General features: G+C 37.6%; 1 protein-coding gene across 1 annotated transcript in view; it reads left to right on the top strand.

The window, feature by feature from the left end:
• LOC119787539 (latent-transforming growth factor beta-binding protein 2-like) overlaps positions 1–20,284 on the top strand; it is a 132,656-nt gene that overhangs the window by 20,173 nt on the left and 92,199 nt on the right. The window contains exon 3 of the mRNA XM_038291457.1: positions 3,600–3,861. Within this exon, the coding sequence (XP_038147385.1) occupies positions 3,600–3,861 (262 nt within the window). The remainder of the gene's footprint in view (positions 1–3,599; positions 3,862–20,284) is intronic.

Here is a 20,284-nt window from a genome sequence, read left to right as displayed (position 1 = left end):
AGTCGGAAGTTTGAAGCATAAACGTTACGCCCTCACTAGGACTATGCCCTGCTATCTGAGCACAGGGCCACCACTTCCCATATTATCAGTGTACTTTGTGGCATCTGAAAACAATCTACGTTAAAACAATTGTCATACTGTATATAGTGTAGGCCATAGTGATGGCAGCAGCCATCACTATGGCCTACACTATACCATCACCCTGGGATGTTTTTCTTCAGTGCAATTTGCAACCCCTCACAAGCAGTGCCATTAAAATGAGAGGTCATGCTTAATATCAGGCTGTTATTTTTTGGGTTTGTTTTTTGTTTATGTTTTTCATCAATAATTTATTATAGCTTCATTATGTATAAAATTAAAATGTACAGTCTTATAGTTTCCTTTTTTTTCAGATAAATGGATGTCGACACACTCTCCAGAAAACTAAGCCAATCTATCTCAGGCATAATTAAGGCTGAAGTGGCAATGCCAGGAATGTTTGCCATTTCTCCTCTTTCGTTTCCGACAGATTCTCATTTTATGATTACTCTCTCAAAGTAATAATTGCTGCACATATTTCTGAAATGGATGGAATGCAAGGCAATTAGTTTTAATGATGTGCAAGAGAAATCTGCGCGACAGCAATTACTGTGACAATGTGTTCAACAGCCCAGAGGCAGGACTCCCGAGACAAACACAGATAGGCAGTGGCACTGTATGACACTGCAGTGCATGCTGCATGTGAGGCCATATGTCAAGCCCAGAGTCACTGACCTGTCAGCTGTTATCAGTAAAGGTAACATATTTGTCTCCTGTCAATACTGCACCTCTAAGATAAACATGCATTATTAAACATAAAACATTTTTATCAGCTCTTGATTGTTTCTCATAGTAGCTGGGAGAGTTTTATTGGACGAACTCTCACATTTCACTCACATTTCACTCGCATTTCAACATAATATCCAAGGAATCTGTGTCCTATTGATCCAGAGCTGCATCCAAAACTTGATCTAGAGCAGACCTTGGGACAATTCAGCAGCATTTAGTCAGCCCATGCTTTATGTGGTATTTGACTTCTTTCCAAAGCAAAATACATGCAACCTCTACTTTATCCCATAACAGAAAATTTGGATCACATATCGAGTTGTACAATTCCCAACCCCTCTATTTAAATGTTTACAATTCATCAAAAAAAAGGCAATACTTAAGAAAATAAGATGATTGGATGAATCAAGTTTGCTTATTTTATTCTATTATTTGGTGATAGTCGGATAATCTACAGTAAATGGGAGTTTAATTCAAACGTGGATGGAAAACATATTTGACCTTTGATTTTAAGAGTCATATCATAACAATGTGACCAGATTCCGTAAAGCAATGGAATAACAGGAAGTATGCAGCAGGTATAAAGTACTGTTTCCAACCAGTGCAATCCCTGTTGGCTGCCAGTTAGATCCGTGGCAGCGTTCCTGCCTGCGATCTGTCACTGTTCACAGCATCTGTGTCAATAGCATTCCATAGCTGTTGACAGAGCGCTGCTGTTTGCTTTAGCCACCGCAGACCACTGGCCTAATGTAGTGTTTGAGGACAGTGTCATAAATCCTCAAGTGCTGTAAGCTACATTCATTGGTGACGCTAGGTCAGCCTGCTTGTTTTAAATAGGGTGCCACAGTGTCTTTCCTGATTTAAAGTAAATGGAGTGCAAAGGCCGGCTCTCAGTGGGGCTTGTGGAGAGATGCTGAGTATCTTTATTTCAATGTAAGGTAACTTAATCAGTCTTTGATTTCAGACAGTTGATAATATATTATGCATTAGCTTTGTTTGAGTTCTTTATAAAAAAATATTATTTAGTAACTTAAACATTACATGGAGCACTGTTTAATCAATCATGTGACAACAGAAAGAGTACAATAAATATAACAGCCCAAGACATGGTCTTATATTTAAACTGCCAGGTTAGGTTAAAAGGAGCAAATATCAGGGATGCATGTCCATGGTAACTTTGGAGGAGCTGCTGAGATCATACAGTAGAGTCTGTTGCTACGTTAGCTTCATTAAAGAGTAGCACGCAGAGAGACATTTAATGGTGAAGTATTTGCTGCATCAGCACCCCTATTGTGAAACATGGTAGTGGCAGCAACATGCTGTGGGAATGCTTTGCTTCTCCAGACACAGAAATGTTGCTAAGAGTTGATGAGAACAATTAATGGAATTTATAAAGGGAAATGTTTGAAGGAAACATGTTAGTCTTCAGATCCCATGTAGCCGGGGCAGCTGTCCTCTAGCCTAATAACTACCCAAAAAATACTGTTTAAGCTAGAAATACAAAAGGCTTATTACTGTGTTAGAAAGTTTCAGTCAAACGCACAACCCTAAAATACACTCAAGAATATTTAGTAAGAATTGGAACTTACTAGTTGGAGATGTTCCCAATCCAGTCTGATTGAGCAACAGCTACTTAGCAAATCTTTTTTTGCAACTCTCTCCTCTCCTTTTCTATTTTCTCTTTCTCTTTTACTTTTTTTTTTTTTTTATCTCTATGGCCATTGGACCCTAAATAATGTCTAATAAAAGTCTTTACATACACATGTATATCAAATGGAGCATTTTAAGAGAAAGCCATAATTCTCCCATCAAAGTAAATCTTTTAGTCTTCTTCTTGGCACCAGTAAAACTTTTTTTCAGTGCTAGTCTGCTAGAAAGGACACACACTCACACACACACACACACACACTCACATCAAAATAAAAAAGAAGAGATCTTAAAAACAAAACAAAAAACCTAAAATGTTCCAACATTTTAGTTTAGATATACAAAAATTATTGAAATGTCAAAAGACTTGCAGCAGTAATTGGACAGTAATTGCAGCCAAAGGTGGTCCTATAGAATATTAATTCAGGGTGGATTAATGCACATGCATCTTTGTTTTTATATATAATTTTTACATAAGAAAAAGTTCAAGCTGTTGTTTTTTTTTTCTGCAGGCCACAGTGCAAATGCATATTAATGTAGTTGACGAATGCACAGTTTTATCCCAAAAAAACCCCACACCTGCCTCAAGGTTAAAGTAAATTAGCGTATAAGTTAATGTCCTTCCAACTGAAGGTATCTGATCCTCATGAAGCACAGACAGCTCTCCGCGCCATGTTGGCTTTTCTCAGTCAGCCTTAAGCAAACAGATATAAATTTTTGTGCCATTTTATGATCTGTGTTTTTATGGCCTGTTTTTAGGCTGTCACTCGTTATAGTGAAAGCACGGGCTTAATTCTTGATCAGAAAAAAACAACAACTGGCAGAGTGAAAATGCCAGCAGCACTAAAGTAATCCACAAGCTTGTTTTACTGTTTTACCTCCTGGAGAATTAATGTAAGTGCTCATATACATTTAGACTAAACAAGGCTGGTTAAAATCTCAGCAGTGATTGAAGGAGACAACCTCAGCATGCTCCCTACAAAATGGAAAGCATTAAACAAGAGGCCCTTTTATTGAATCAATTCAATATGAACCGCCTATGCTATGATCAGGAAAAGTCATTTCTCCTGCTCCCTCATACAAGGGGACCATATGTTACAGTGTATGTTGCTGAGAACCTGATCCCCCTCTCTGCTCTTTCTCCCCAGCCGACTGCCAGCCCCCCTGTCAGAACCGCGGCTCCTGCAGCCGACCGCATACCTGTGTGTGCCGCTCAGGCTTCCAGGGGCCCCGCTGTGAGGAGGTGGCCCCCGAGCAGGTGTACATTCGTGAGCGAGGCGCTTTGAGGCGTATTCAGCCTGGCACCAAACCTTTCCAGAGAGACCTACCACAGAAAAGGCCCTCAGAGAGGCAGGTTGCTGACACCATCAAGGTACAGACACCGCGACCAGTGACCACCAAGCAGCCTGCGTAAGTAGCTCCTCAGCTGTTTCCTGTTATACCCAGAGGGTTTACTTTCATATTATATATATTAGATGAAGTGCCTTTCCAAAATCTGTAAAGTTTGCTATTGATAAACTGGTTAAATTTGCTTCCTAAACAAACTGTGTTTCTTCAATGCAAGAAAATCTACATATAGGAGCCATTCTATTAAAATCAAAAATTTTTTTATTGCTGAAATTGGCTGAACATAATCGGTATGGATTCCTTTTGATCACACAAAAAACAACGAACAATATGTTTCAACATGAAATTTCTTCTTATTTTGGAAAATATGTTTATTTTTCTAGCTACAATAACTTTGTATACAAGGCATGCTAAAAAACAACATATACCCTATGAAAGGAGAGATTTTTGATCTACTAGTACTAAAGGACGCTTGCAGACATGATCCGCTTGTGTTGATTTTTACAAATTACAGATAAGCCTTTAAGATTTCTAGCATTGGAAAAATGAAGCTTACAGGTACAAACAAGACAAGTATGAAAAGATTTTAGAATTAAATTCTACCGCAGAAGACAAAAACATATCCCAGAAGGAAAAAAAAAGAAAAACACTATATTTATAAAAGGGCACACTCAAATAACAAAGGAAAAAACAAGAGCCAGTTTACTGGGAGATAGAGAAGCTGCACAGATAAACATAGTTGTTGAAAACACTTCCAGAGCAGGTAAAAAAAAAAAAAAAGCAGTTGCAAACAGTCATTAACATCTGTGCAGAACAGAACATATATTGAGCAGATTAGAAACTGTGCTAATATACCATGGCTGTAAACACTTATTAGACTTGTAGTTAGCAGGGAAGGTTATAATGTCTAACAGCAGCAATGGGATCTGCAGAAGTACTTTTTTTTGCCTCTAGCGTGCATCTGTGTTTTACTGAAGGAGCCTGCAGGTTTTACAGGAGCTTCAAACAGCATTGGGTGGGAGACATTTTCAAATAGTGATATTAAAGTGTTATTTTTCTTACTGTTCCTCTATCTCATACCACCTATAAGTGCAGAGTCAGCTGCCTGAATTGTTTGATTCATCCTTACCTATCATGAGACCCAATATGACAGAGTAATTCGAGAACTTCTGAAGGTGGCAGTAAACAGCAGTGGTGCCAGAACAGTTCCCTGTGGTTCTCCCCTGCTGCAGACCAACCTGTCAAAGGAAACATAGCCGCATGTCCTCATACTGCTGATGACTAGTGAGGTAATTAGTATCCATTAGTACAGATGGTAGTCCACTTCTGGTAGTCCTGTTGTATTTAATGCTAAAAACACTGAAAGTATTGAAAGGATTGACAGTGATCCTTAATGCTTTCAAGCTTCTCCAGTTGGATGAGAGATCAATGCAGCAGGCAGAGGCATTCATCAACTAATGCCAAGACGGGAAGCAAACTGCATGGGATCTAATGACGACATTGCCACAGCTATCTTTGAAAAATAAATAAAAAAACAGTCTCCATGACTGTTTCCTGGACAATTTAGATCCATACTGAAATTATTCTAGTCTGTGCTTATTCAGAAAATCTTTACTAGAAAGAAGAGATAAGAAAATATATTTCTAGTGAAGTTGTTGAAGTTTCAGTAACCTTTTTATACTGCTTTTTATATATGATATATATTACTTCATTTCTTACACCCTGCTGATAATGTGATTAGCAAACTTTCATTCTTCATTGAGTTAAAGTATTGGGTTGCTGAATGGCCTGAGAGCGCTCAGGGTGGATCCAACCTTTTAAAAAATGACAGGAAAAAAAAGTCATTGTTGAAAGAAAATGTTAAGAAATGCCATTTTCATCTTGCCATCTTACACTTAAAATAAAATTAAAAAGCTATATAAAGCAAGCAATCCTTAGCTGCTTAAAAACAAAACAATTTGTGAATTTTTCTCAGCTTTAATTTATGAAATTTAGGAAACTTTAATGCCTTACCAGACAGACTTATTATCTCATAATGCTTGAGTTTTTAACTGCTTCAGTTTTTTGTATTTATTTTTTTACTAATAATTGTCCAGACAAAGGTCTCTTTCATCGTGGTCAGCATATTCTCTATAGACTGCTGATCAGACAAGCTTAATAGCTCCTTGGCCTTCATGTCTGACTGTTAAAGATATAGTCTTGTTGAAAATTGCTTTTTTTGGTTTGATTAATGACTTTTCCACGTTCAGAGCTGTATTTCCGATCAAGGAAAAACCGAGTAATTGATTCCGGGGGTATTTTGATGGATTCATATTGCTTGCAAGTCTGGACTTATCTTGTCAATTTTGACTCTATTTTGGAACTAGGCCTATTGCTTTTCCAGTTGTTTAAATGCCAAAATGTACTTGGGTAGTGAGATCATAATTTACTAATTTTCAATCATATTTGACATTTATGATGACTCTCTGGCTAATTAGCAAAGTTCTTATGTCATTTTGAGCCCTTGCTGGTGTTGTGGAATGATGATGGCAAAGCACCCACGTGTTTGTGGTAGCTCAGTGAAACTCAGCTGAATATTTTGGCACCCACTTCACAAAAACTCATTTTCTACATCCTCCTTCCCAAAACAATTATCCCCAAGTCATAGTAAATCTTCTAATCAATACAAGATCTCTGGAGAGTGCACAGTTGCTATGCATATGTTTTCTTTGTTCTTGACTCACAGGACATATTTGTGTACTGAGTCATGGGTCTGGGGTAAATACAAGAAGACCGGACTGGAGGCTCAATGCTGCAAGGAGCAGACAGTGTTCCTGAATCACAAATACCACCACAATGACTGTGTTAGTTGTCATGTTTTTCCTGAAGCTGACTAATCCCATTGACCGTCCGGTTCAGTCTTTCTAACTAACTCAAGATAGACTCCAGTAATCAGTGCACTTAATCATTTTCAGGTCTGAATAAAAACTCCCGCTTAAATTGCCTTCACTGCAACATTAATCTGAATTTTATTGGAATACCTGCCTTGCTCTTTCCAGTAAGTTATTGGAGTCATGGTGAACTGCTGCAATTTCTTTTCTTTTGACATTCCCTCGGTTTAGCACGATCTTCCGGGGGGGAAACCATGCTCCCTTGAGGTACAGAGAGGATACAACTCTTGGTTTCAAATATCAAGTTGAAGATCCATCTTTGCAAAAGCCTGGAAAGCATGAGCGATGTGAGGACGCAGAGACCAATAACCAGAAGGCAAAATAAGTGCCAGGATCTAATAAAGGAGTCAGAGAAGAGAGTCCATCTCCCAACTTTTTTAAGGGGCAGATGTTGTCCCATATATTCAAATATCGTTTTTATTCAGTGCTGGAAAAAGTAAGAGGCATGCATGCCAGAAAAATAGGCCCATAATGACAGCAGTACCTTATGAGCTGCTCTGCTTGATAAATGGTATTAGGTCATTCACAATAAATGGAAAAGAGAAAAACAAACAAGCGGGGAGAGAGTGGAAGGATGTCGCTCAGGAAGAGACATTTTGAGAAAATAAGCTACATGTTTTAATATTTGCTACTGATCCCATTTACACTTACTGTAAATAGGAGTTTTAATCAAGATTGTAAGTAATTATTTTCTTGAAAATGACTCCTTTTTTAATAGAACATTTCAACAATGTTTTACTCAGTGTGATACAACAAGTAAAAGTTTACTGTTATGCATGGAGTACTTTTTCTAAAGAATGGAGCATAATTTAACATACGGTTTTCTCTGTGGATGGCTGCAAATACTGCTTGATTGATTGGTGCTTTTTGATTTATCTCCAAGTCCTAGAAGCTACAGGCAACTAAAGGAAAGTTTAGGAATGAATCGAACTCTTTCCTAAAACACAGACACACTTCCAAAACAGGGTTCACAGAACGTAACATAAAAACCTCAGCATAAATATATTACAATTCTCTTTTATTATCTAAGAACTTCCAAATCAGTTTCTGCCCTGACCTGTTTAAGGTTCCCATCCTTAGTCCAAACATAAATATTCCATCAGCCAGGAATCATGGAGTGAATTACAACACAGGTCCGGAAGGGAGTTAATACATGCAAATATAACATATGAGGTATTACTTATACTGTATGTACAAGTCCTATGAGATTCTGAGTTATGAACTTAAACACTAATCCCAGTGTCCCACATTTCTTCTCTGATGGGATTTGAAATCTTAAATGAAGTATAACAATCATCTTTACATCTGGCCGACAAATAGCATTCTTCTCCTCTGACTTAAACACATCTTGTGATTCCTAAGGTTAGCAGTAAAAGGTTTGGGAACCCTGTGAGCTCCAGATCCTGTGCAATCCAGTCTGAAGGTCAGGGTTAGTGGTGGATACTCCTTGTTCAGCTAAAACTGTGATAATTCACACAGGATGTATTCACCACCTGAGCCCTCCATGTCATGTCCACTCACCCCACTGTTCTTTGACATTAGCGCTCTGCAGGAAACAGAAAAGGGCAGAACAGGATGTGTCAGCCTGCTAAGGTCATCTCTGTGGTCTTGCTTACATAATCATACTCAGGACGGCTGCCAGCAGGTACCTGGCTAGCAGAGCTGTTGCAACAGAGAAGGATGGTGTGATTTTGCATCAATTCACCCGGATTCACTGAAGTTAGAGCTGCAAGTTCTAAAACTCAAATTTTTAATAGCACCTGCAAGGCCAAATTGAGAGAGTGCAACAACAGACATTACTCTCATTATAGAGTGGATTTATATCTGGGCTTTGAATAGGCCTTTCTAATTTATGCATATTTTATCTAAACCATCTTGTAGGTTCATTGTTTCGGAATCTATTTGCAGTTTCAGGTAACATAGAGCCTTTAACAAGTTTTTTTCCTTGTTTTCCCTATAACTAGCAGATTCTATTGTCCCATAAATTCAGATCTGCTTCCCTGCTGCAGCTGTAGAAAAGCGACTCTATAATGATGTATAGAGCATTTAGGGTGAGCTGTTTAGTTATTGGCTGAACTATGGCAAAATGTATAAGCTCAAGTCAGAGATATTTTTCCTCAAAGAACAATATTAGATTAGTTCAAGTAAAACTCTGAATTTATAAGAAAAAGGAGATTTACATGGATTATATTGTAGAAATTTTTTTTTCTTGAAATTTGACATTGAGGGCGTGCTTTGGAGGCACAGTGGTTAACACACACGACCCCTGTATGGAGGCCTTAGTCCTCGAGGTGGCCAACTTGCATGTCTCTCCCCCTCTCTCATATCCCCTTTCCTGTCAGACTACTGTCCACAAAACAAGCCAGTAGTGCCACAAAAATTCAAAAAAAATTTTTTATTGACCTATGTTTTGACTTTTCATAGAGAAGCAACCTATTATTTCTGCTGACATTCCAGTTTAGATCATGCAAATGATAAAAACCACACTGAGAACACATCCAATTTACCACACTAGTTAAACAGGCTGGTTATTTATTTAAACTTAGTTTGGGGTTTTCGGTGAACATTAATTACCAGCGTCCATCTAGTCATTATAACCAAAGTTTCTCTATCTCCTGCTGAAGTGACTCTTTATGATACTTTCCTTTTAAGCTGTGTACTGACACATCAGACTGATGCAGGCCTGCTGCTATTGTGCTGGAGGGATGTAAACACTGCTGTGTGCATCACTTTATAGATCCAGCTTGACTTCACTTTGCTCTTTGGATCAGGCATTGAGACTGCATATTTCTAAAGAGTTTATAACTGTTCATTTTTGGTTTTGGTTTAAATCACCATACATTGTTTCTTCATGGAGTTTTAAATATAATAAATACTATCACAGATTTTGCTTGTTGGTAATATGTTACATTATTGAATAATGACAGCCCACCAAACCTACTGATAGCTAAAATCTAAGATGAAAAGCAGCAAATATATACAATATATCATTGAGACCAACTGATGAGGATCATTTGGAATGGAAGCTTAAAGTAACAGAGAAGGTTTTGTGCTGCAAATTTTGATATAACTAACATTTAAAACATGTTTAGCACCTAATCTTGCAATTAGTTATATTCATGCATTCTAAGCAATGACCTCAATATGCATTTGCTTAAACCAGAGATTGGCTTAGCAGGTTTGCACAGTGGCACAGTTTTTAGCACTATTGCCTTGCAGTAAGAAGGTTAATGGGTTTGATCTCAATTGCTCTTTGGTGTGAGTGTCTGTATGCATGGTTATATGCCGCTATGTTTCCCTGCAATGAAGCCTGTCTGTATAGGGTGTGCCATGCCTTTTGCCCATAGACTACTGGAGATAGGTACCAGCTGACTCTGATAGATAAGCAGCAGAATATAGATTTTGTGTTATAAAACAAAAAAAAGCTAGAGTTAGAGTTAGTTGGCTGCACTTTGTTCAGCCTTCCTGCTATCTGCTTGAAATAGGGCTGGGCGATAATTCAATAACGATATATATCGATCGATAGACGTGTGGCGCAATAGAAAAAAAGAGAGTCGATAAAACTTCGATAAAGAAACGCAGTTTTCCTCCCTTCTCATTGTAGCCTAGCATGTAGGTTTATGCTAGTCACTACTTCCTCCCAACCAATCACAATCGCGGACCCAGGTGCACCGTCACAAAGCGCCACCCTCTCAAACCACAACACAGAGCACATGAAGATGACGAAGAAAGGAGAGGCGGAGGAAATTGTTCCAAAGAAGGGTTTTTGTAGTTCGACAGTTTGGCAGTATTTCGGTCATGGCAAGTCGGAAACAACTTGCAACAAACCACAGTCAACTGTAAAGTTTGTAGGGAACCAGTAAAAACGAAGTCTGATAACACAACCAACTTTTTTTTTTTATCATCTCAGCGGCTCACACCCGCAGGAGTACGAGCTGTGTAGGCCCCGGCGCGGCTCTGCATCGCCTCCGAGGAATCTTCTGGAATTTCGGGAAAATATATATATATTTTGAGTTCTGGGCAGTTTCCCACGTAGTTCTAACAATTGAGAGAAAAATGCTGAGGGGCCAGCAACTAAGTAAAAACTCAGGTTAAAGCAGGAACCAGGTTCAGCTTAGTTTAAATTTATTTTGGTCACTTTAGTTTATTCTTTGTCAGTATTTAATAACATAACTCAGGTCTCTTAAGTTATTTTTCTTTAAAACAATTCTGTTATGGTTAAAAAAGTTGGTTAAATAAAGATTTATTTGGAAGTCTGTGTTTGTGTTCTTTATTAAAATTAAATCATTTAGCAATATCATAAAATGTTCAGGCAGAGCTGCACATAAAATATGGTTTCAAGTCTTTTCAATAATTATCGATATCGATCAATATGCATTTTTTTTTATCGATAAGCTTTTTTTCTATATCGCCCAGCCCTAGCTTGAAAGGCTCTTTTTTCCTGTTCTTAAGCCTGAATGAAGTAAACCTATAAATCTCTCATAAAAATATTCTCTTTCCATCTTGAATTTTGAATGGGGCATTATCCATAAGAAACATTATACTTTTGATTTTGCAACCAGTTGATCATTGGTCAGGGACAATCATGCTAGTTTCTTGGTCCATCACCATACAGTTAATATTACAGCATCAACACATTATCATTTCTCCTATTTGGTAACTTTTCTCAGACTTGACAAAACTTTGTCCAAAATTTGTCACATAGCGCTGGCTAAAATGACATCCAGAGTAATGAAAGTAGGATGAAAAATTAGTATAAAAATTGACTGAATCTTGTTGCATGAAAAAACAAGAACAAAACACCCAGTTAGAAAAAACAACAATGTATGTAGTTTTCCCTGCATGATCTGCGATGCCTATGTCAGCCCTGCCGTTTTACTGGTGACTAATGCGGCTGGTGGTCCTGTGGCTTGTTGACTCAAGGCTTTGCACATACCCACCCAGCTGCTTTTTAGAGGAAACTGTGGTCACGGTGGGAATTCTTCGTGTTTATCATGGATCACTAGTCACTTTCACTGCCACTTCAGACAAACCACACCACCATCTGCCCAGAGCTGCTGTCAAAACCTTCGCCTGCAGATAATATTTGAGGTACTTTGAAGAAATGACGATATCACTCTGATACCTATGATTGAGATGGAATATACACCTTGTACTGTCTAAAATTAAAACATGGAACTTGGAAAAGTATCCTTACTGTACCAACCTGCTGTATGGTTTTCTACTCAAGGATATCAGGCATTTTCCCCTTGATTTGCTTTTTGGCTGCTCCTTAAACAGAGGTATGGCAATTCCCACAGGTCGTAAAGGGCTGTATGCTCTTCTCAGAATAAGACTCTTTGCCTCTTTTAAACAGTTACCCCTGGCTCACACTAATACGGTGTGGCTGCAGTGCAGTAACTGTGCAAGTGAGCTACAAAAAGTCACTCACACCATATGCTGCCACCTAAGTGGTCCAACTGCAGCTCTGACTTTGACAAAAAAGAAGTTTGCCAGGGTTCACACTCTTTCCAGGAGCTTTCCAGGAGATTACGAGTTTTGCTTCAGGCAAAACTCGTAATCTGTGCGCATAAATATCCCTCTTGCACCTCAGATAGCTTATTTTCTAGTGTCGCTAGTCAAGTTTGCATAGGTTGCATGGGTTGATTTTATTCTGAAAGTCACCAGGACTTTTTTTCTGCCTGGTGCCTGACTTCTCCTGCTTTTCTTCGGAAATTCAGGGGCTTGATGTGGAGACCGCTGCTTTTGGCCATCCTTCTTGCGGAATCAATGTGCTGATTTGCAGGACGTTTAACTACATCACAACTGCACTGTAGCTAATGCGAGTGCACATGGTTTGAATGATATTAGTTTCTTATGCCACCCGCACCACTGCTGCACCACAACCACACCGATTTCAGCGTGAGCCTGTTACGAGAGGTATCATTGCATCGGTAGGCTAAATGGTTTATAGTTTTTATATATTCAAAACAAAGCTGGTGTTTTTTTCCCCCAAATACCTTTTCTTGTGATGCGAAAAAGATTTTGAAATTTTAGCATCTTATATTTAAGGGGTCTAAGCCACACCTAATTTGCTTTAGACTTAATGTCAAACAGCTTGCTGAGGCTTTACAAAGACAGCTTTGTCCTCGAGTGATCCTTCAATATGTCGGACAAGAGAACGAAATGTTGGGCTTAAGTGTATCACATATCACAGAAACAGCCAGCCAAGACTGTTGAAGTCCTTGTTTTTTACTGTGAGACTAGATTTACTGTAGAATTTTGGATATCAGAATCTTTAATTCTAAATGAGCAGGGCCAGAAGGAGCTGGTAAGTATCTTCCTAACTAGATGGAGCTGAATGAGTCCCATGAGGGATTGGCTTCCTGCAAGGCCAGTCGAAACAAAGGAGCACAGACATCTCTTGGCAAAGCACTGGACTTATATGTCTGTCTGTCTCTCAGTTGAAACTTTCTTAAAGCTCCAGCGAAGTCTGAATCTAAAGCCAAATCCTTCTCATCGTCCAGGATTCTGCAGCTGTTGGGTAACCAAAATACTGCACAATGCTTATACAAGGAAGGCTAGCTATTCCGGAATGCACAACAGTTTCAGTACTGGACAGATGGATATGACATTTATCAAAATCATCTGCTAGAATAAAGTATGGTGCTGAAATTGTAAATCAAAGCATGGCTGTGTGTGGGACCACTTTATTCATTCTAGCTTTACGATGTATGGCCCACTGTTTGGTTAGGCTTAACATCGATTTCCAGAGGTCTTTATTACATAAGCTTTATTACACTATCTTTTAGGATTTTACTTTACTAAAAGGTTTATTTATATTTTTTTAGGTTAGGATTACATATATATATATATATATATATATATATATATATATATATATATATATATATATATATATATATATATATATATATATATATATATATATATATATATATATATATGAGCTTACATAAAGGAGAGAATGCTTTCTTTTTAATATGTTTTTTTTCTTTTTATGTGGGCCATTATTTATTGGGTGAGCCAAATGAAAATGTGAACTTTTAAATGGATATATATATATATATATATATATATATATATATATATATATATATATATATATATATATATATATATATATATATATATATATATATATATATATATATATATATAAAAAGAAAAAAAAACATATTAAAAGAAAGCATTCTCTCCTTTCTTTAAGCTCCGACCTATGTCAGTGGTCTGACTGTCGACTCTGTTTTTCCTCTGCTATTTTTGCTTCCTGTGGATTGAAATGTGTTATTTATCTTCTGCCAAATTTTGCATGCCCTTCCCCTCAAATTAAAGATTATAATTATTTTATAGGTATGAGGGGTGTATGAGAAAAACCCGATCATTATCACTTTTTACCTTGAAGAACCCACTTTCGCACTTTTTATTATTTTTTGGGGGATTTTTTGGAAGGAGTTAGGATGGAATAGTAGATAACCCGGCTTAATGTTCTTTTTTATGTCAAATACAGCATTTTTGTTCATATATTTGCAATATTGTCTATAAAGGTAAAAAGGTACAAAACTCTAGTATCCCAAGTTGGGCTCTCTTTTCCAGCCCTAAATACAATAAAATTCTCCTCCTCCTCCTCCTGATTTGTTTCACTGACTCTGGGGACACAGATGGATGCCATATTTTGATTTTGCCTTGCTGATAAAGTTGCTTTGCCTCATTTGTTGTGACTTAGCATTTAAATGTGATCGTAAGTTTTTCGTATATCAATTGACGCGCTACCAACAATTATTAAATTCACGTCCTATAGTGTGTCATGGAATAATTGTAAAAGGTTGTATACAGTATAAAAAGACCATAAGGCTAAATCCAGACATTGCAAGAGTTTTTGTTTTTGCTTTTCTTAGACGACCTCAAAGTATTTTGACTTCTGTCATTGACTAAATAAGACCTCAGTTTATGAATGCAGGGATTCACATTTGCACTTAAATATAATTAATGAGCATCTAATGTTTTATGGTTCTAGATGTCTGTAGGCTCTTACTCCTTATCCTTGTATTAGCCCACTTTCTTCCTACACTCAGAGCTTTTTGTTCTTTATGAACCTCTGCTGAAGTTTCAAAATCAGTGCTTTGTCCCTGGTGAAAATTTCCCTCCTCCTACTCTCTTATTGGAAGCTGTCTTTGGCATACTGTCAAAGCAGACTGACACATGACGCTGAGCAGCAAACAGACATGGCCTCAGTCAGCACTTTGCAATGGCTCTTCCTGCTGACCTGTCTTGTGGCATTTCACTAAGTGAATGATCAGAGCAACTATAATAAACCAGGGAATATTAAATGGCCTCACAGCTAACCATGTCTCCAGGCATTTTGAATCAAGCCCCTTAACCACAGTAACCACACTGTGCTGCTTCAATGGAGAATAGCAGCTTTCTGGATTTCTTTTACTTTAAAACCAAACTTTATGAATACTGAGGTGAAAACAGTCATATTGGCAGCATTATTTACCCCTTGATGATAAGGAAGGCTCTACTCATGTCACAGCTCTTTTAGTAGACTAGACTGTTTGGTCATATGTTTTGACCATGTTGTGTCTGCTGACCTCAATGTGGTCAAATTTACTGAAAATCTGTTTTCATGCTGGTGAGTAAAGCAATACCTTCAAAATGAAGTGGAACTTTATCTCTTTATTTTTCTACATATAACTTTTTCCTGATCCAAATAACAGCCATTGGTTAGTAAATAATTTCAAGAACTCTTTCTGTTTTTCATTCCCATTCACTGTGATTTATTTCATCCATGCTTCTGGTGCTACGAGCCAACTGTGAGTAAGACGTCCAGACAGTGAGAACATGATTTAGTCCAGCCTCCATCGTTGAACGATAAAGCCTCGGACACACCCAGTTTTTCACAAGGGGGAATATTCTGCCAAGACCCACAATTAAACAAGTCGAAATGACTGAAGATTTTATCAAAGACTGGACCTTAATTGCTCTCTGATGTTTGGCCGTATGTGACCAAATGTACAGAGGAAATTTGTTTTAGTTGAGCTCAACTTATTTTTAATTCTTGTTTCTATGGAAAGAAACTTTTTTTTTTTTTATTTCCGTTGAACTGATTTGGGAAAAGTGGCATGATTGTATGCTATATCTTTTAATTACTATCAAGACTTTCTAGAAAGTTCTTTAAGAGGCCAGATTGTTCTGCAAAACAAGTGGTGAGAAAATCTCTCAGAGTTAAAACCTTTTCAGCCAGAAATTAAACATTTACAAAAAGCTGTAATTTAGGTTAGAACTTTAATGTGTCAGTGGCAGTTGTGGAGTTATTTTTAAATTTCCAATAAACAGAAACTTTACCACGACCATCCTGTTGCAGAACCTTGTTGCTATGCAGAACACACAACAAAATCTCCCTGCCACTGGGTATTATAGTTGCCCATGTATGCTTCAGATCAGTCATGGGGATTTTATTGGAAGAAATGTATGATGTATGGATGTGGTTGTTCTGCACAGAGCCTGAGGAATGAGACAACCACTTTGGGGTTTGACCACACGTGGTAACGATGGTTGGGTGCCCTGACTGGGTGAAAGGATTTATATTTGTTCTCACAGAGACTTCTTTCACCTTCTAAAAATTTTTTCTTTTTGAACAGGAGTGAAAAAACAATCCAGATACTTACTTGGTTTCTCAATAACTCCTTTTCACTAAGTACTTTCAAAACATCCTCAAAAGACCGTAGAAGTGGCTACTGCAAAAAATAAATAATCTGGATCATTCACCGTCTGTCTGTGACTAAGGTTGCTTGTTGTTTAAAGCCAGTTTGATTAGATCATTAGCACCTCATGACGCCCTCTCTTACAGAAACCATTAAGTCCCAAGGCCGTTGAGTTTTGAGACTAACAGAGAGGCATGAGATGATCTTGAACTAGAAATTAGTTCTGAATATCTACCAGCTTGATTCATTTGTCAAGATTACTGTGTTTTCTGGACTATAGAGTGCACCTTACTGTAAGACTATGGTTGCCAACTCCCTGGAAAAAAAAGGGACACCTCAACTGATCTGATTGCCTTTGCCCCTCCTGGCATGCAGATTTTTTTTAGCCCCCTTTGTGTGTGAAATATATATATTTTTTAATGATTTTTTTTGTTTTTTACTATTTGACTCAAATCTGCATTTAATTAGATTAAACATACGCCTGTCCTGCTTAACTTCAAGCTGTAAAAATTAATATATAACAATAAATAAATAGTGCATATTTTTGGTGCAACACCAAACTTGTGCAACTTTGTAAACATATTTGTGCCTTAAATGCAATTACTGTAGGCTACAGTTGTAAAACAGAAAAAAAAATTATTTGCTCAATGCAAATGTGGCAATTGCCTCCTTTTTCCACTTATATTTCCTCTCAGCTCTTGCAGCAGTTAGGAGTTGTTTGTCTTTGAGTGCTGCAGAGTAAAACTCAGAGCAAGACAGTTCATAATTGAGGCTGACAATAATTTCAGCTTTAATTAATCCGGGGGGGAAATTTGTTCTGCACATCAGTCCATTTGTTATTCATTAAGGAGAAAACCCTCTCCACAAAAAAAAGTGGAAGATGGGATGCTGAGGACAAATGACACAGCAGCTTGGATGTTGGGAATGAGCTGCCTGAAGAACCTCCATCCACCTCTGCTGTTTCTTTGGACTGCCTGGATCCTTTTTCCTGAGTGACGTGCTCCAGAAGACTGTTCGCAGTTACTCATTCTTTAGCATTTAAATTGCTCCATTCATACTGCTCTGTTATCTCCCACGATCTTCTCCGTGAGAAACACTTTGCAATGGGATGAGGGTGTTCTGGATCGTTACTTATTAGTTGTCAGCTCATTGGTCACATGCAGAACAGGGCCCGGGAACAAGTTTACCGTAAGTTTTGTATCTAATGTGCCCTTGTTTTTTTTTTTTACTCTCACAGTAGTATGGGACTAAGTGTGTTCCTTTTCCACTAAATACAGGACAGGTACTTCTATTTCTAAATATGGAACGATTCCATCTTTCAAGGGACGGTTGGCAACCCTATATAAGACCCGCCCAAACTTTATTTTTATTTATTTTTGTAACTGGAAACGGATATATATAAGCCACATCGGGCTATAAGCCACTGGTATCTACTTAACTTTCTCCCACTGAACCTATAGGGGGTGCTCTACATATAGCCCCAGAGTAGGGACAAAGAAAAATGCTAGATCCTGTTAGTTTATTGGCTCGCATCAGTAAGAGCTTCTACTGAAAGATGGGGCTTTGTCAGCTCGTTATTTCTGCTCTGCAGAAGTGGAGCCCAGTCGCTTCATTGGTTCGGCAACTTAAATGAGGCAAATAAATATCTGAATTTGGGACATTTGCTCTCCATCATGCCTGCTGTTAGAATGTTCTTTTTCTAAACAAAAATTAGCCACTTATTCTTTCATTTCCATCTTTGACTTCCCCCTCTGATGGTTAGAAAAAAATCCACCTAAAAGCCGCACCTTCTTATAAGCCTCATGGTTCAAAGCGTGGGAAAAAGTACAGGCTTATAGTCTGGAAAATACGATAATCTAATGAATGATAATGCTGGTAGTGCATAATTTATTATATTAATCTGATTTGGTGTAAATTCCTCTCTGTGTTTTTGTTTTCCTTTACATCACCTGGCTCTCAATCCAAAGTAGGGAATATCGTAATGCGTTGGCAGCCCTATTCCAGACTATAGCATGCCTTCTGTTTTTGTTTTTAATTTCTCCTGTCTGCTTTCTCTTATAAGAACTTAAAAATTATCCACATGTCCCTAAGTTTATTTCTCAAGAGACTTTTAATAAAAGTTACATTACAATCATGTTCGATATTAATAGCATCAGTTTGTTAGGGTTGTTATTAATGCCACTATGTTTTTATTTTTTATTTCATGTTTCCTTTTTCTTCAGTCACTGAAAAATTGGCAGTATTATGGCAGAATTATGAAAGTAAAGATATTTTCTGGCGTTTTCTGTTTTTGTAAACCTTTCTGCAATTAGGTTAAATTAGGTTCTTGATTTTTGCTTTAAATTAAATGTAAAAAAAAAATCACAGCATATCCTTTTCTCAAAGGGAAGGTAAACAATTAATCTTTCAGCAATTCAAGAATAATCTTATTTAAGGATCCCAATTAGTCTCTTCCAGAGTAGGGACTATTCTTCCTGGTATCCATACTACAAGCATTAAAGTAAAATCATGCTTTTACAAACATTGTAAAACAAACTTAGACTAATTTGTTTCTTATCTATGTAGTCTAATTGAGATTACAAGCACTATTAAGAAGAATAGATTAACCAAACAAGGTACAAAACATTTTTAATAGGGTTGTTATTATTAATTACTCAGTCATTAATATCTCCACTGACATATTTTCACTTCTCCAAACCTAACATTTGCTAATGTCTTGGACATATCTGAGATTCATAACACCCCTGAGCTTTGAAAAACATAACATGAACAAGAGTCAAGTATGTATGCATTTGCTAATGCTCTTGAATAACGCCTCTCGGGGCTAGTTTTAACAGTCTGCACTCCCCCTATTTGTCTCTGAAATTTGGAGCTCCATCTGTTGCAGAAAACATCACAAAGGAATATATCCTTTGTCATTTTGAAGTATAAAATCTTGAGTAGAAGTGGAAGTGCCTCCGGAGATTTCACAAGTGTCTCTGGTTTAACTGTTGGTTTTAAGGTTTTAAGGTTCAGGCCTTAACAGGACGCCATCTGAATCCAAAAATCTGCTATCCTACCTGTTAAGAAATGCTTTAAATCGCTGGGACAGTAATAAAACATTGGATCTGAAATGTTATGCATCCTTTACACGATGGTCCGCCACTGACTGCAAAGATCTGCATCCCTGGTGTACTCATAAATTGTGTCTTTTGCCAGTGTTTGTAGTGATTTAGCAGCACAAGGTTTTCATTGTTTCTGCTGCTGCTGTATAAAAATTCACTTTTTTTTATGTTTCTACTGTTCATTCTAGCTAGACTGATGATCTTCCTATCCTAACAGTATTTGTAACAAGCAACATTCTCTTTCAAAGAGTGAAATATGTGCAAACTTTGATTAGTATTTGGTCTTTGCCATCATATCCGCCCATTTACCAAGCAGGATTCAAATTTCCCTAATTGTGTCCAGTTATTCTATATTGTGGCCATTTGGCTGAGGCACTATGTTAGCGAGAAGTTAAAAAAGCATTTAATACTTTTGTTAAAACAACAACTTGGATTAATAAATCAACGAGTTAAGCAAAGGTTAATTGGTTGACAATTTTCAGTATTTGCAGAAGTTTCCCATTTGTCATTCTGGAGGTAGTGTCTAATCCAACTTTGCAGTGAGAAGCCTGGGAGTGATATATTATCACAGTATGACCCAGTCTGGGGCAGTTTTGCCAGAAACCTGCCTGCTGTTACACAGTACTGTTTAGACAGTCTGTCTGAAGCCACATTGCTCCATCCTGTGACCCAAATGCCTCATCATATTAGTCTATGTTCTGCTTTAGCTGCTATGAAGAAACAATCCAGTTTGGATGTCGGCTCA

This window comes from Cyprinodon tularosa, unplaced genomic scaffold (assembly GCF_016077235.1).
Source record: "Cyprinodon tularosa strain WSP-4 unplaced genomic scaffold, ASM1607723v1 ctg3, whole genome shotgun sequence".
Lineage (NCBI taxonomy): Eukaryota > Metazoa > Chordata > Actinopteri > Cyprinodontiformes > Cyprinodontidae > Cyprinodon > Cyprinodon tularosa.
Note: the sequence above shows the minus strand (reverse complement) of the source record. Positions and strands in the feature narration are given on the sequence as shown.